General features: G+C 37.5%; 1 protein-coding gene and 2 pseudogenes across 1 annotated transcript; 1 reads left to right on the plus strand and 2 right to left on the minus strand.

Annotated features, from left to right (window-relative positions):
- Positions 1–4,467, minus strand: part of LOC141811583 (uncharacterized) — a 16,491-nt pseudogene extending 12,024 nt beyond the window's left edge.
- A 2,592-nt stretch (positions 4,468–7,059) lies between these two features.
- Positions 7,060–11,980, plus strand: LOC141811585 (kinesin-like protein KIN-14J; annotated as a pseudogene).
- A 1,920-nt stretch (positions 11,981–13,900) lies between these two features.
- Positions 13,901–15,918, minus strand: LOC141811975 (putative cleavage and polyadenylation specificity factor subunit 1). Its single transcript, XM_074700057.1, has 3 exons — positions 15,876–15,918; positions 15,117–15,502; positions 13,901–14,493 (listed from the first exon to the last, which is right to left on the minus strand). Exons 2-3 carry the CDS (start codon positions 15,392–15,394, stop codon positions 14,379–14,381), a joined length of 393 nt encoding a protein of 130 aa, XP_074556158.1. The 5' UTR covers positions 15,395–15,502; positions 15,876–15,918; the 3' UTR covers positions 13,901–14,378.
- Between the last annotated feature and the right edge of the window lie 1,108 nt (positions 15,919–17,026).

Raw genomic sequence — 17,026 nt, forward strand, 5'->3', positions numbered from 1 at the left:
ATAATTTCTTTAGTTTATTTATCTTAGACATACTCTTTGCAGCAATCAACATATCATCTGCATAAAGTAGCAAGAAGATAAGTGAACAATCATCAAGACCTTTTACGTAAATGCAACAATTATACTCATATCTTGTATAACCATTATTAATCATATAGGAATCAAATTGATCATACCATTGCCTTGGAGGCTACTTCAGTCCATAGAGCGACTTCTTCAACTTGCAGACTAAGTGCTTCTGCCCATATTGATTGAACCCCTCTGGTTGTGTCATATAAATCTGCTCCTTTAAATCACCATGAAGAAACGTTGTCTTCACATCCATTTGCTCTGACTGTAAATCATGATGTGTTATCAAAGCCAACACTGCCCTAATAGATGCATATCTGACCACCGGAGAAAACATCTCATCATAGTCAATCCCCTTCCCCGTGAGTAACCTTTGCTATTAGCCAAGCCTTGAACTTTCCATCTTCACTTTCTGATATGACTTCTTTCTTCTTGTATACCCACTTGCATCCTATAGCCCTTTTCCCTTCAGGAAGTTCCATCAGATCCCATGTTTGGCTCTTATGCAAAGACTCTATCTCCTCCGTCATAGCACTCATCCACTTGTCCTTCTTTGAGTCGTGTATTGCCTCCTGAAAAGTAGTAGGATATCCACTACTAGTGATAAATGCATAAGAAACTAAATCCTCAAAATCATACCTAGTATGTGGTTTGATTGTATATCTATTCTTGTCTCCAGCTATAGTTTTATGCTCCATGTGCTTTGAGCTACCACTATCAGCACCATAGGTTTCTAGCTCCACCTGCACAACATCCTTGTCATTGTTGCAAATTTCTAGTATTTGATTCTCTTCCCCTTGAGTACGTTGTAACATGACTTTTTCATCAAATACCACATCTCTGTTGGTCACTACATTATTTTTCTTCAGATCCCAAAGCTTGAAGTCTTTCACCCCTTTCTGATAACTCAGAAAAATACACCGTCTAGACTTCACATCTAGCTTTAATCTGTCTTCACTAAAAACATGCATGTAGGTTGGATATCTAAACACTCTCAGACTAGAGTAATTAACCAGATTTTCTATCTACACCTCCTCTGAAATTTTATCATCTAGTGCTGCTCTCGGTGATTGATTGATCAAGAAACACATCATGTTCATTGCCTCTACCCAAAAGTTCTTTGCAAGCTTTGCATTCAATCTGAGACATCAAGCTTCTCAATTATTGTCCTATTCATCCTTTCTGCTACACTGTTTGCTGTGGTGTCCTGCGAACCGTGAAGTACCTCTTGATACCATACTGCTCATAAATTCTTAGAACTTTGAATCTGTATACTCAGTACCATTATCTGATCTAAGGCATTTGATCTTTCTTCTAGTCTGATTCTCTACTTCAATTTTCCACATCTTAAACTTTGAGAAACTTTCTAACTTATGATGCATGAAGCACACCTAAACCTTCCGTGAGTAATCGTCGATGAAACTCACAAAATACATATGTCCTTTACATGATGCTATTCTGATCGGTCCCCAGAGATTTGCTTGTCCATAGTTCAGAATTCCCTTCTTGTGTGTGATTATCTTGAAATGCACTCTGCTTTATTTTTCAAGAATACAATGCTTGCAAAATTCAAGTTTGTACGTCTTGACACCCTTCAATAAGTTCCATTTATGAAGTTTCAGCATCCCATGCTTGCCCATATGACCTAACTGCATATGCCACAAGACTATCTTGTCTGATTCAGATTTTACAGCGGCAACTCCACCTATAACTGTGGTTCTTAGTAATTTATAAATATTCCCTACTAGTTTTTATCCTTTCATCATCGTTAGAGCACCTTCGTTGACTTTCATTACTCCACTTGCTGATTTGTATCAACACCGGTTACCATATGTGTGCCCAATGAAATCAAGTTCTTCCTCAGATCTGGTACATGTTTGACATCACATAATGTTCTGACCATGAATTAAAATCTCAAGTCATTTCACCCGACATAGGTGAAACATCTTGTTCCGCTTGCGAACCAGCATCGGCATATAGGGATCTTTTACGAAAAATAATAAATAAACGCAACGGAACAAAATCGATCCCTTCAGAGATCCATGCAAATGCGGTATACATGTTTGATCGAGTTATCACCTTTGTTGCGTGAACAGAACAATTCCAACAGCAACTTGATTTGGTAGATCTCAACGCGATCAAAATAGTCGTGCCTATTCGGTATCCACACGAACACATCCTTCGTTCATCGCACGAACTCAACCTTCGGAGAAGAACCACCACCATTGTGTTAGGAACTTGGATGGTTTAGCCAAGAGGAGAAGAAAGAGGAGACTCAAAGTGATCATCCACTAAATGCATAAAGAATGACCTTTTGTACTCATCCAATAAATACAAAAGGTCATCCAATGAATATAAAGGGTTATCCAATGAATACAAAAGGTTTTTTCTTTTTGCTCTTCTTTTCATCCATGCTCCATTAATCTCTATTAATGAACATTAATTCTCTTTAGTGGTTGAGTCTAATCCAATGAGTCTAATTCAGATTAGACTCAATCTAATAATCCAATAGTTGGATTCATTTGAGTCTAATTTGGATTAGACTTAACTCTATAATCTTAGGGTTCCTCATAGTTTAGTCAAACTAAAATAAGCCCATCTCCAAATCAACATGTTCTTTGTGTGTGACCAAATATGTTCTCATAATGTTAGTAATATATCTGAAAATTACATTTTAGATACATAAGCAATGAGTGACATCTAGCAATGCATCATTGCTACCCAAGTGATGAGAATGTCGAGATCTGACTTAATCTTTCTATGTCTATTATCTTGTATAATTTAGTTCTTCTATCTTCGATATTTAGATTGATCCATGAGGCATAGACCGTGTCATCTCCTTATCAATCTTTGTATTTTTTTGTTCTCCGAGTAGACTCACTTAACCAAATGAGCTCAATATCTCATATTGACTTATTTAAGTATGGTCATGTATTTTAGTAGTCCTACTTAATCAAAGGGCTCACAGATATTACTTCCATCATATGGAAGGGATAGATCCTATCTACATCACTCACATTTCTCCGTATAACTTATTACATTCCTAATGATCGACTTTATAGGTCATTTTGTTACAAGTGACGTTTATCTGAGGAACTGTAGTGACTTCAGGTCTAAGGATTATTTATATTTATAGTCACTATGTATGACACTCATATAACGATCCATAAAATATTCTTATGGTGGATCAATTTAGTACATATTTTCTAATATATACTCATGTGTCAATCTGATATCTTATATTCATGTCTTATGAGATTAAGTCATCAGTTGACCTACATGTTAGTCCCAACGTATTAATATTGTCTTTGTATATTAAAGTTTGATTAGGAATAATTAAGAGTAGTGTTCTATATATATCTACAGCTTCCCACTATCAATTCAACTAATTGATACGCTGTAGACTAGAACCTACTATCCTAGGACATTATTATACCTATTCATTTGACACAGATTTAAAGTAAATATAATAATCATAAACTTTGTTTTTTATTAATGAAATATGATACAAAAGTTCCCTTGTCAATCATCTCATAATTGACTCTAAGGGCTAACACTAACACGACACAAGTGATGTCGATCGGGACATCGTTTGTAGGCATCGTACGGGACCAACGATGCATTCGGAGGTGTCACGCGGGACTGGCGAAGCTTCTGGAGGAATCGCTCGAGCTCAGCGACGCCTCTAGAAGCATCGTGCAGGTCGTGTGTGTCTGCGGTCATGCAGAACACTTATGGGTTTTTAATAAACTTAGGTTTATAATAAATAAGTTAGGCTAATAATTTTAATCAACTTCATGCTATGATTGGATAATTTTAATAGGATTAATTAAAACATAATAAATTTTCCCATTAATTTAATATGTATATAATTATATTATTTTATATTTTATATTTTTAAATATTTAGATTAAATTTTTTATTTTTAATTAATATATTTTATATTTAAAAAATACTGAAACTGTATCAGCATGGTACGATACGGTACCGAAATTGTATCATTCTGGTTTGGGATCAAAATCTCGGCACGGTTCGAGATATTAAATTATGATTCTGACCACATCATCAAACATCTTAATTCTGACATTACCTATTCCAATGACTTTGCAGGATCCAAGAATTTGTCAATTGCTTTGAAACAGATGAAACAGAGAACATATCTCCATCGCCGCTATCTGAATTTTCTTCTTCCACTATGTTTACAAACTTCGACAACCCATCTTTATTCTTTGCATTAGCTTTTTTGTTCTCTAGACAATCTCTCTGGATGTGACTATTTACTTCACACTTGTAGCACATGATCTTCTTCTTGTTTTTCGATTTAGATTGGGCGTTATTATTGTTGCCTGACCAATATTGAGTCTTGCTCCTACCATGTTCCTCGTTGCCGCTCACCATGTGCCCTTCACCTTGAGATGTCTCATCACTTGCTTTCTTTCGCTAATGAAATCCCAACAGAGCACTTGTGAACTCCTCCAACTTGAGAGTTTCCTTCCTCACATCAGAATCTGTTCATTGTCATCGCCTTCGCCTATAGTTCCTCCCAATCTGTCTTCTTCATACCATCTGAACATCTGGTCTCTTTTTGCTTAGCGCCTTCACCATGCCCTATTGCACTAGCAGATCTTTAACTCTCCTTTGCCATAATTCCAAATTTTCAATTCCATTGAACTTTGCCAGATCGAACCTCGTAGAAGAAACCCCAGACGATAACCTGGAACTCTGATACCAGTTGTTGAGATTGCGCTGTGACATCATGAAGAAATCGCAAAAGAGAAACAAGAAAATGGGAGAAGAGGGAGCACAAAGATTTAACGTGGTTCAACGTTGTGTCTGCTCCACAAAATGGCCAAGAAGGAGCAATTAGAAATTAGGTTTAAAGTTATAATGATCCTGTTCATACATCTCAATTTATACATGGTATTTTGGACCAAAAATATCAAGTGTTGTCAAAAATCCTATTATTCTCGGTGCCTCTAGAATGCAACATGGCCAGTTGTGCCACGGGTGTGCCCGTGCCCTCAGATGCGGACATGACCAAGCCGTGTCCGATGGCACTGCTGTGCCTGTGCTCTCAAGCCTGAACACACCCAAGTCATGCCAAATGGCATGGTCGTGCCCGAGAGCTCAGTTCCGAACATGCCCAAGCAGTGTTCGACAGCACACCGATGTTTGGCATATCCTCCATATGAGTCATCTCCAACACTATGATATCCTCAATAATGATAGAACTCATGCTTCATGGGCACTAAAGCTTCAAGCAAGGTCAAGGTCTAATTTTGCCCTAGGACACTAAAGCTTTTATCAGGAGTTGATGTAGCTCATCAGATGTAGTTTATAATAGACTACTAGTATTAATAAAATCTGAGTGAATAACTTTATCCACTCTGATAGAGTTTATAATAGACTACTAGCATTCAGCACACTAATAGAGTTTATAAGCATCCTTATCAGCGCGAGTAGCATTAGTGGAGGGTGCTTCAGGAATAGGTTACTCTAGGACGTACAATTTTCGTTCTTGCTTGAGAACAATTCTTAAATTTCTGTACCAGTCTAGAAAATTAGCTCCATTGAGCTTGTCCTTATCAAAACAGATCGTAGAGAAAGAGTATTAGACATATTTGACGACATAATGATTTTCAATAAGAAATGCAAAAATAAGTATCATATTTAAATCATTTAATTAGGTCTTTAATTAAATGATTCTCTCACTGAATTATAAAGCTTGGTAGGAGCAAGTCATGGATGTGGGCAACCGAAGTTTACCCATACTACTAGCTCCAAATCCAATAGCAATGACATTCAAGTGTGATAAGATCTATATTATATCTCATCTTGAGTTAACTTTGGCTAATTGCCCAAGACTCGTATAATTTAGGTAGGCAACATGTACCAATTACATCGTATGCAATTCTTATATAATTAGATAAACAAGACCTAATTATCATAATACTACTAATTAAGATATATAAAAATGATTACAATTGATTTGTCAAACGGGTAAAAGTGAGTACGAAACTTTGCTTTGGTAATCACTTTTACCAAAGATACTACTAATCGCCCAAGACTTTGCTTTGGTAAACATGTCTACAATTGATTAAGGTGCACAAAGGGCCAAGAAGATACTACTAAAATTGACGCAAATGAGAAAAACTAGAGAAAAGGGTGCACAAAGATTTAACGTGGTTCGGCGATGTATCTACTCCACAAAAGGGCCAAGAAGAAGTAATTAGAAATTAGGCTTAAAGTTATAATGATCCTGCTTATACATCTCAATTTATACATGGTATTTTGGACTAAAAATATCAAGTGTTGTCAAAAATCTGGCTATTCTCGGTGTCTCTAGAACGGGGCACAGACAGTCGTGCCACAGGTGTGTCCATGCCCTCAGATGTGGACATGACCAGGTCATGTCCGATGGCACTACCGTGCCTATGCTCTTAGCCCCGGACACACCCAAGTCATGCCAAATGGCATGGTCGTGCTCGGGAGCTCAGCCTCGAACATGCCCAGGCCATGTTTGGCAGCACGGTCGTGTCTAACATATCCTCCATATGAGCCATCTCCAGCACTATGATATCCTCAATAATGACGGAACTCATGCTTCATGGGCCCCAAAGCTTCAAGCAAGGTCAAGGTCTAATTTGCCCTGGGACACCAAAGCTTTTATCAGGAGTTTATGAAGCTCATCAGATGTAGTGTATAATAGACTACTAGTATTAAAAAAATCTGAGTGAATAACTTTGTCCACTCTTATTACTTATTTTTAAAGTTCAATGTTCTAATTCTGATAATTGCCAAACAAAAGCTTCACACAGAACACTCTTTTCAAGCTTCAAATTTTACCATTAGTAATGGGCAAAAACAGTATAAAGTAGGGATCGGGAAGTGAAATTGAAGCATGCTACTGGACCAATCAAGTCTAATTGAAGTTTTCATAGACCAATATAAACAATATTCTTATTTACTCATTTGACATTATAAAAAATCATGGTCCTACAGGATGAAATATCAAAAGCTGAAGAAAAGCAATTACATTCTGAAGATATCATTCGTGTAATTAAGGAAAAGGAAAATAGTGACAAAGTAGTTTCAGAACTTAAGCAGACTTTAGAAACAATGAAAAGGGCACATCAAGACAGCTCAGCAGATAGAAAGAAATGCCAAGGATTCTGAGCTGGAATTGAAGCTAAAGTTAAAGGACGCTGAACATCTATTATCAGAATCAAGGTTAAGAAGAGAAGAGATAGAAGCAGAGTTAAGTCTAAATATCAGAATTGGAGCAAGAAGGAAGGCATTTTCCAAAGTTTCATAGCTTTACTTCTGCAGTCGGTGCAGGTATTTCATTCTCACCTTCAACTGATTTTTTCCTTATGCAACATAAAGAATGAGCAATCGGTGTTTGTGCCAGGGTTTGCGGGGATCCTATGATTCTATGAAGCATGAAATTGTGGATACAGAAAAAAGATGGTCCGAAGAATTCACTAATCTCGGTAAAAAATTTTTTGCTAATCACTTTTAACTCTCATATTCTGACCTTTTCTGTTTTAGTTATCTTTCTGGTTTCTGTATAGGGGAAAAGCTGAAAGCATTAACAGATGCAGCAGACTGTTATCATGAAGTTCTTGCAGAAAACCGGAAGTTATATAATGAGGTCCAGGAACTAAAAGGTGTCTGTTAAGCATGACAGTGTCTGCTATTGGCCTTCTATTTAGATTCTTGACTCAGCTTTCTTATACTTTGATGACAGGAAATATTAGAGTTTATTGTAGGATAAGGCCATTTCTTTTCTGAAGAAGAAAACAAAAGACAAAAAACTATAGAGTGTATTGGTGAGAATGGTGAGCTAGTTCTTGTAAATCCAAGTAAACAAGGAAAAGATGGTAAAAGAATGTTCAATTTCAACAAGGTGTTTGGTCCTCTGCTACTCAAGGTTTTGATCTATGGACGAGTTTATTTATTGATCAGGACAATACTAATGCTATGATTATGTAATTTCAGAGTGGTTCCATTATCCTAGTCTAAATGGATGATTTTTTATGTGTACAGAGGAGGTCTTCTTAGCACACGACCTTGATATTGTTGTCATGTCAACCAACTATATTTGCTTATGGTCAGACTGGGATCAGGAAAAACATATACAATGGTAATCTGAGTTTGTATTATTCTCATCTTTAGCTCTACTGTTGATGTTAGACTGGATAATGGACGCGCCGGCCAGCATTTGCCCTTAGAAAATTATTCTTGATTGCTAAACTGAGTTTTTTTTCCAGTACAGGGCCACGAAGGATCCGAGAAGTATTGGGGTGTAAACTATCCAGTTTACGGACCTTTTCCTACATTTCTCAGAGTAAAAATGGCACCTTTAGGCATGAAGTGAGTGTTCAAATGGTTGAAATATAACGAGCAAGTGCGTGATCTCCTTGCAAATCATGGCTCACAACAGAGATATCCTTAATTCTGCAGCTTTTATTACAATTTTATGTTCTAGGGCCTGCCTTTGAGGAAGATCTTTGGAACTCTATGTGAATAAAATATCTCAGTTTAGGGCATTTAATTTTCCTTTTTTTCTTTCTGTTATCAGTTATTTTCCCATTCTTCCTGTTCTTTAGTGATTCTTGGAATCAGTTCCCTACACTTTTTTCAATTGTTTCCTGTTAACTATCACACGCTTGGCATTATGCCTACTACTCAACCCAATGGGCTTGCTGTCCCAGATGCAACTATCCATCCTGTGAAACAACTTCAGATGTCCTGGAACTAATGAAAATCAGACATGTAACAGCCCTATTTGTGCCACTGCTTTAAATGAAAGAAGCAGCCGATCACACAGGTTCTAGCTTGTAGTCAACCATGTGCAGTCTCTGTGTTTATTCATCCTTCTATGTCACTCCGTTTTTTTTCAATAGTTACATATGTTGTTTTGTTACAGTATTCTTAGTGTTTATGTTGAATAGATTGAGAAGTGAAACCACTTTGCCTGGCTCGCTCATCTGGTTGATCTTGCTGGAAGTGAGCGCGTTGCACCCGCTTGAAGTCATTGGTGACAGGCTCAAGGAAGCACAACATATCAATAAATCTTTGTCTGCGCTTGGGGATGTTATCTTTGCTCTATCACAGAAAAGCTCTTATGTACCATACAGAAACAGCAAGCTTACTCAAGTTCTGCAGAGTGCTTTAGGTGCCCATTCTATCTTCCTGTTTAGATTGTGACAATGTTGTGTTTGTTCCTGACTTAGACACTAATTATGCAGGTGGACATGGAAGACACTTATGTTTGTACAGATAAATCCAGATGTTGGATCGTACTCAGAGACCTTAAGTACCTTGAAATTTGCTGAAAGGGTTTCTGGGGTCGAGTTAGGTGCAGCAAGGTGCCAAAAAGAGGGCAAAGAAGTTGGAGACTTGATTGAACAGGTAGCAATGTACTGTTTTTTTTCTCAGTTTGGCATTTATGGTTAATGACAGTAAACTATAAAGTTTTCCTCTCAACTAAAGAAAGAGCACACATTAACCGAAATCCATTTTTTTTGAACTGAAATAAATTACTGAAACATTTTCATGTCAATCACAAAGATATCTGGAACAAAAATTTCAACCACAAATTATTTATCATGATGCAGAATGACTTTATAAACTAGACTAGTTAGAGGTGGACACACTTCCGTTTATCAATTCATCAAGAAAATTATAAACCAACTCAAGATTTTGTTGGAGATATTCAAACCAAAGCACAACTAATATGGAAACCAATGTTTCCATAATGAACCAAACCTATGTGTAAACCAAAAAACAAAATACATACAACATCACAACTCATCAAAATAATATAAATTTATTATGCTGAAACTGATAGATCTAAATTTTCAGCTCAATATGTAAGTTTGATATTTTTGGTTTTCAGTTTTGGATGACTGCACAAAACTGTAGTTACATTCCCTTTGTGTATCCAAAACAATTAAATTTCAGAGAGTGATTTTTCAATTACAACTTTAGTAGATGTTCAACAGCATTTCCTTCTATCAATTGTAATGCTTGGATATTAAATTACCAAATATCAATGGTTTCCGTGTTTTCTGACAATGAACAATTTAACATGTTGCCACTTGAAGAAAATATGTGTAAAGCTCAGTCTCAGGGTTCACCAGTCATCCAAGATGGCAAACTTATGAAAGCTTCAATTTATTTGATCAGGGAATATCCACCAACATAAAAGTGTATAACTTGGGAAATCTTGAAAATTTCAAAATACTAGTTCTCGGAGTAGTAATTAACTTCAATTTTTGTGCAAATGCAATCAAGTAACTTTTTTGAGTTAAACAAACCTTTCATATTGGACATTGTTGCATATTGTGTTCCCAAGGTCTATTCATATTGAGTAAGTAGCTAACAAGGTCGCATATAACCCAAGTGGTGGTTTTATTGGAGTTAACCAAGCCATCAATAACAAGATTTTTGATTTGATCTGAGTAACTAATTAAATTTTCAAGTCAATTGATAAAAACCAAGTCCAGAATGTCCCTCTGATCTTTGATTTGGAATTGCAGGTAGCATCACTTAAAGATACAATTGCAAGGAAAGAGGAGGAGATTGAACAACTGAAACAAGTGAAAATTCTCAGATCACAGTCTCCTGATGTAAAAATAGAAAGGCATAGTAAGGGCCTATTGAAAAAAAATTCCTCCCCTCCTGGTGGCATTTCGATCTTAGGTGCTACGGTACAACTAAAACAAAAAATATTGGGTCGAAAGCTAGTGAACAAAAGTAAGACAACCAAAAATCATGAGAATAAGTCAGAGAATGGATATCATTCTGAATCTAGTTCACAGAAGTCTGCAGAAGAAAATAAATACAGGAGACAAGGATTGTCAGTTCCAACAGTACGGAAACTGGTTCGTAGTAGTTCTGCTGATGTAGAGCTTTCAGGCATTCATGATGAAGATGCAGAGGAGAGGTTAAGTGACATATCTGACAAGCTACCCTCCTCCATGGTAGCAGATACAGATGGTTCAAGGAACTGTGCCGTAGAGTTCTCCCTCTTCCCTGAACAAAAGAAACCATCAGAAACTCCTAAAGAGAAAGAGTTAATACTTTTAAATCTTCCCTTGTTTACATCCTTCAACGAACTTCTTGTTCACTTGTTATGCTCCTTATGGTAAATGCAGGATTAAGATACCAGCAAGAATACCTAAACCACCGATGAAAACGATTGGACAGGACACAGTCTCCCAGCCAAAGATAAACGATGCATTGAAGCCTTCAAGTAAGTTTAACCTTCAGCCATTGCATCACCTGTGTGTTCAACCTTTTTTGCTGAAGAATTCCCAGTCTCTCACTCTCTTAAGTGTTTAAATAATCAGTCTTCTTAATTCTTGGAGTATGTCTAGTATAATGTAGTTAACAAACAATTTCTAAAGAGAATTGGTAGTTGGGAGATTAGTTCCATGTCATAGCTAACATTATAAGTTCCTCCAGAAATCATCCAGTCCTATTCCTCTCGCAATTTATGTGCTTATATATTACCTTTTGTTCTGATTGGTAATCAGAAAAATAATCAAGTAATGGAGATATCACTGTTATGTTTCTCAAGAAGACGTAAAGATATAGTTATATAATATTTTTTCATGTCGTAAAGACTAGTTTTATTTGGGGAAGAAGAAGCTCTATCATCCTTATTTAAATATAATTTTTTCTTTCCATTAGTTACGGTTACTGAAAATGCTTACATTGTCAGACTCAAGAAAAGGCACAAACCATGTCAGAACACCGTCGCCTGCCAGAGCTACGAAACGTTGGCAGTAGAAAACTTGCTCTGGAGAAATTTATAAAGAACTGGCTACAAAAATTGAAAATGAATTTACAGAATAGGTGGATGTTGAGTTTAATTTTCTTCTCTGGTTTCACCAAAAAGGGGTACAACCGTGTAAAGTTAGAAAGTGTAGCCTATGCACTCTTGAGCTGCTGTGAAGTAACATCACCTTGCTAAAATACCATCCTTGCATTTTGAAGCACTGTGGTAGACAATCATTATGACTTCTGAAGATCACCAGCTAACCTGAAAATGGATGGGAGTTATCATGCAGAAGTCAGGGAGCTATATGACTGATCTTATTGTTTACCACAGTGAAATAAAGAGGATCAAGACTTTCAAATGGTGCCCATAAAGGTGCAGACAAAGGTGTGTGTTTCAATGAAATTCTTTTCTTTGAATATCTATCTCAATTACAGTTTTCTATTTTCTATGATATGAAACTGAATTTGTACTGAACCAGGAGGCACTGTTATAATCTTCGTTAATTCCAGTGGAAGTTTAAGGCCTTTCTTAACACGGCAGTTCACACGCTTAACAAAGGGGATGTTGTACATTGTAAATGGTGAAGGGGTAAATCTTCAAATGTTTGGAAATGGCCCTCAAATAATCATCACTAATGACATGATGTTAGATTCTCAATGCTGTTAGATTTTGTTGTGTAATTGCATATAACTTAAGTTCAGGGTCTGTCTGTATTACTCGTATCATCGAGTAGAGTAACAGTCATTCACAAATGGTAAAAAACTAATTAGAGGTAGGGTCGTGCCAACCAAGCTTAGGCACAGACTAAACTAGGCCACCCCAAGCACAACATATATAGGTCTATTCCAACCCTAACCCCATGAGCGCGACATGATTGGCTCGGGCTGTGATAGGCGTGGCTAGGGTCTAGGCTGACTTGATAGCTCAGAAATTCAATAATAAATATAAAATTTTTAAAAATAATATGTAGGTTTTTTCTTTTTTTCTTTTTTTTTTTAAAAAGAAGGGTAATTTAGTAAGATTCTGATTGTTTTTCTGTATTAAAATTTAAAATAAAAATAAAATTGGGTTGTGATAGGCCTGGTCACCGGTTTAGTTGTTGTTGGTGCCGGTTTAGTTGTCGTCCCAAGTCATACTTGGATTTGGCCTAGTCATGTGCTCGATCTAGCAAAATTTTGCATCAAGCACAGATGCAAACATAGTGCGGTCTAGTTCGATCCTCACCTTCATAATTTTGTAGCTGGATAATGTTACATTTATTAGTAATTCATAAGAAGAAAATAAAAGAGAAGACAAATTGAAGATAAAGACTGATGCAAGACAAAATGTGAGAGAGAGAGAGAGAGAGAGAGAGAGAAGTAAGTTCATGAGTTGTATCATCGTTGTATTTGGATTTGTCTTGTCTGAAAAATCCACTGATACGATGTCCTAATTTACCTACTACGTGATGTCTGTCTGTATTCACTTTGTTACTACTTTCTTTGTATAGTTGCATTTAGAATTCCTGTATATGATCGATAGATTGTAAACTAACAATATGTTTGGTGTAGTAATGACTGTGACTGGGGGCTTATTTATTAATAAATTAACATTTTAAGATTAAAATTTCAATACACAAAATGAGTGAATCGAGTAAGATAGATAGGTCATGCGGGCCAAGAAAACTCGTTGAATGATGATGGGGCTGAATAAGTGGATGGATTGGTCGAGTGAACCAAGCTGGGACGAGTGGACCGACTGAGCCTAATTGACAGAACAGATCATTAAGCTAAGTGGGCTGGGCAAACTGTGTCCTAGGTAGGTTGTGCTGATTAGACGAGTCAAACTAGTTGAGAAGAACGAGCTGAGTTGGCTAAGCACGAGCAATTTATGTGCGCTAGGTGATCAAATGGGACAGGTCAAGCAAGTTGGGCACTCCAAAAGAGACTAGATCAAATTGGTCCAAAAATCAAATGAATAAAAATACAACAAAACTTGCCTTGAGCCATATACTTATCAAGATGCATGAACAATTTAGGGTATCATTATCAACTGCTTGGAAATTAACATTGGCATTGAATGGCGTTTACTAGAACAAGATGCATGAACAATACTGCTAAAAAATGGTGCCAATGAAAGAACAATGTGCTAATTAACATCGGTAGCACTCATCAATGACTACCACAAACAAAATTATCTTCACGACTCTTTCTCAAGAAAGAATTTAATCACAACGAGAAATGCCAGTAACGCAACACAAAGGATTACAACTCCTGGTGATCATCTTTGCGGGTGAATTTGCATTCAGCAAATTACCTGGGCGAATACTAAAAAGTATCGCATCTAGTAGTAGTCATTCGTCCGCAATGAATCGTGCTTGATCACCAGGGTCTCGTCATCAAACTACACGATCAGTTAGAATACCAAATTGCTCTCCTTTTAGCATGCCACTGGGCAGAGCATCCCACGGGAAAGCAGGTTCATTGCGTTAGATTGATGCAAGAGAAGCTCCGGATCATTTAAAATGCACATTTGATCACAGGAAACTCGTGCCAAGTGAAAGATCACTTAAATTTGAAAGAATTTGTGAACGAGTCGTGACAATCTGTTGAGCAATCTCTAGCTGTTTGTCTAGTGGCAGCATTTCGTACCTGGAAATGGGAAAAGATTGTACAGCATTTAGAATGGCAAGTAAGAATCAAACCAAACCAAATCTATTGCTAATTTGCAGCTCTAAATCAACAATTTTCTCCACTCATTTCTCAAGGAACAGTTCCTGCCTGGAACACAGCATGCAACTTGGGCAGTCGACAATATCCTACCGAAAATAGCACAAATTCCTTCCTAATCCTATTTCCCAATCTCTAAATTGTGTTGCTAAATAAGGCTCATCAAAATGTTATGTCCTTGTATATATTATACACTGTGGTTGCTTTCTCAGGGGTAATAAATAGTATTTGCTCTTAAAACTTAATTTGATAAGAATAATTGGGTAACAAAATTGCTTTCCTACGTGTTTCAAGGGATTGCCCACCTTAATGCTGTTTAACTTGAATAGAAATCTGATCTGAAAGCAAATATTATCTATACATCAATCAAATAGATCTATCTATACCCGAAGAATTATAGATTAACAAGCCATCATCGAAACACAGGAAAAGGAACTTTGAGCAGCACAAATTTTGATATAAAAAGTAGTCATATAGTTATCTAACATCTTTGCAACTAATTTACCAGGTATTCTCATCATAGGCGTGAAGAAAAGAATCCTTACTGGGAAAGAAGCTCACAATCCACCATATTATCTGGACCAGGACGATGTGCCTTTCCATGTGAACGGAACTGGCGAAATGATCTTGGATTCAGGCCACATGTATGGGGAACAACATCTACTAGTTTTCTTTGCAGAGTCTGAAGTCTGCGGAATGTTAGCTCATCCAGTGGTGCAATACAACCAATGCTCCCATCTAGCGTACTGAAAAGAAGGGCGAACCGGTTGGTCTTGTCAGAACCAGGAGTTATATTGGTTCCATCAGAAGAGGTGGAGAGCATCTGCAGCCTTAAGAATTTTGTCACGTGGGCCCCAGCATGAAATTCAGCTCTAGACAAAAGCTTCTGCCCTTTCCAACTCTCTAAAGTTTTTGGAGCATAATAAAATATCTGCAACAGAATATTAAAGCATTGAACAGTTGCTCAGGTGCTTGACTGCAAGTATGATCAAATTTCTACCTAAATTCTAGCAATCTAGTAACATATTATCTCGCTGAATTAGATAATGGCTAGTTCTGTGAAAATATGCAGCAAACACATGCATCATAGACATCTTTTATCGGAGTCATATACCAGTGAACACACTCATAAGGATGTCTGACCAGTAGAATAATCGTTAATTGTAATTAGGAAACTATCATATACTTGTTCAAATTACACATGTTGCATTACAACCAAAAAAACTGTGGAAAAAAGGGAAGTACCTAGTTAACAATGTTAATCAAATATCCAGCATACTACCAGCACTAGTTGAGTACCTTACCTGAATATTTTTTTTATCATCTGAAACTACAAGGCTCAATGTACTTCCATCTCAGAAAGTTCAAACAAACCCGTCCTCCATTCATCCGACCAGATGTGTGGATAACGAGGCCACCTTCACAACCTTCTCCCTTCTATCCCTATCCAAACCAAACCTGGAAAGCTTGCTCAACCGCCCCTTTGCCCGGTGCTCATGACGCGCTACTCCACCCCCACCGTGCCGGGGGACCGAGCAGGGCATAGCTAGCGGCATAGGAGCCTACTCAGCGTCAGCGGCTTCGTGCCGCACTGGAGTGATCCAATATGTGGTTCCGCACGTTCCACCACTTCTCCGTTCATTTCCAATACTGATCGTGAAACACCATGAGCAGCAGGATGTTGAGGTCCGGAATTCGAAGTGAAATTCTTTATTTGCCCGTTCCTAGTCGTCATGGGAAAGAAAGGAGCGGAGCGAAATAAGAAAGAGATTCATCCCCTAGAGCTTGTCCAGTACCACCAGTACTCAAAATGCATGCATCTCCTTCGCCCGCGCGCGTCTACCGCTCCGTGGGCTGCCGCCTTGCATGCAAGCGAAGCGCTATTGGAGGCAATTAATAGCTCACTGAGCGATGATTGATGCAGTCAGTCAGTGCCCTCGATTGTTCCAGATAGAAGGATCATGGCGCCCCGGAAGACCCCTCCTAAGATAAGCCTCAAAAGACAGACAACGGACTGGACACAAACAAAAGAAAGAAGAAGGCGTCATTATCACAACACAATAACAATGAATCGCTCCTCTAGCAACAGGTCGTGAATGGCGTTTTATATTATAGTAAGTGCGGCCCTTACTATATATTGGGAATTTATTATAGCCCTTCGGAATTTCTATTTATTTTAGGTAAATTCGGATTAGTCGTAAATAGCCCCAAAGGCTATTTCTCTACTCTGCATAGCAGAGGTACTTATATTATATACAGGCGGATTAGTTTACTTAGTCGTAAATAGCCCCTTTGGCTAAGGAGATAAATAGCCCCAAAGGCGTAGAATAAACCATCTTACTAAAATAGAAATACCTCTGCTATGCAGAGAAGAGAAATAGCCTTTGGGTCTATTTTCGACTCAAAGAGGCGTAGCAGAGGTACTTATCTTATATTATATACAGTTAGTCTACGC

The sequence above is a fragment of the Curcuma longa genome, chromosome 17 (genome assembly GCF_044706935.1).
Source record: "Curcuma longa cultivar G26 ecotype Majalengka, Jawa Barat chromosome 17, ITB_CL_G26_1.1, whole genome shotgun sequence".
In the NCBI taxonomy this organism is placed as follows: Eukaryota; Viridiplantae; Streptophyta; class Magnoliopsida; order Zingiberales; family Zingiberaceae; genus Curcuma; species Curcuma longa.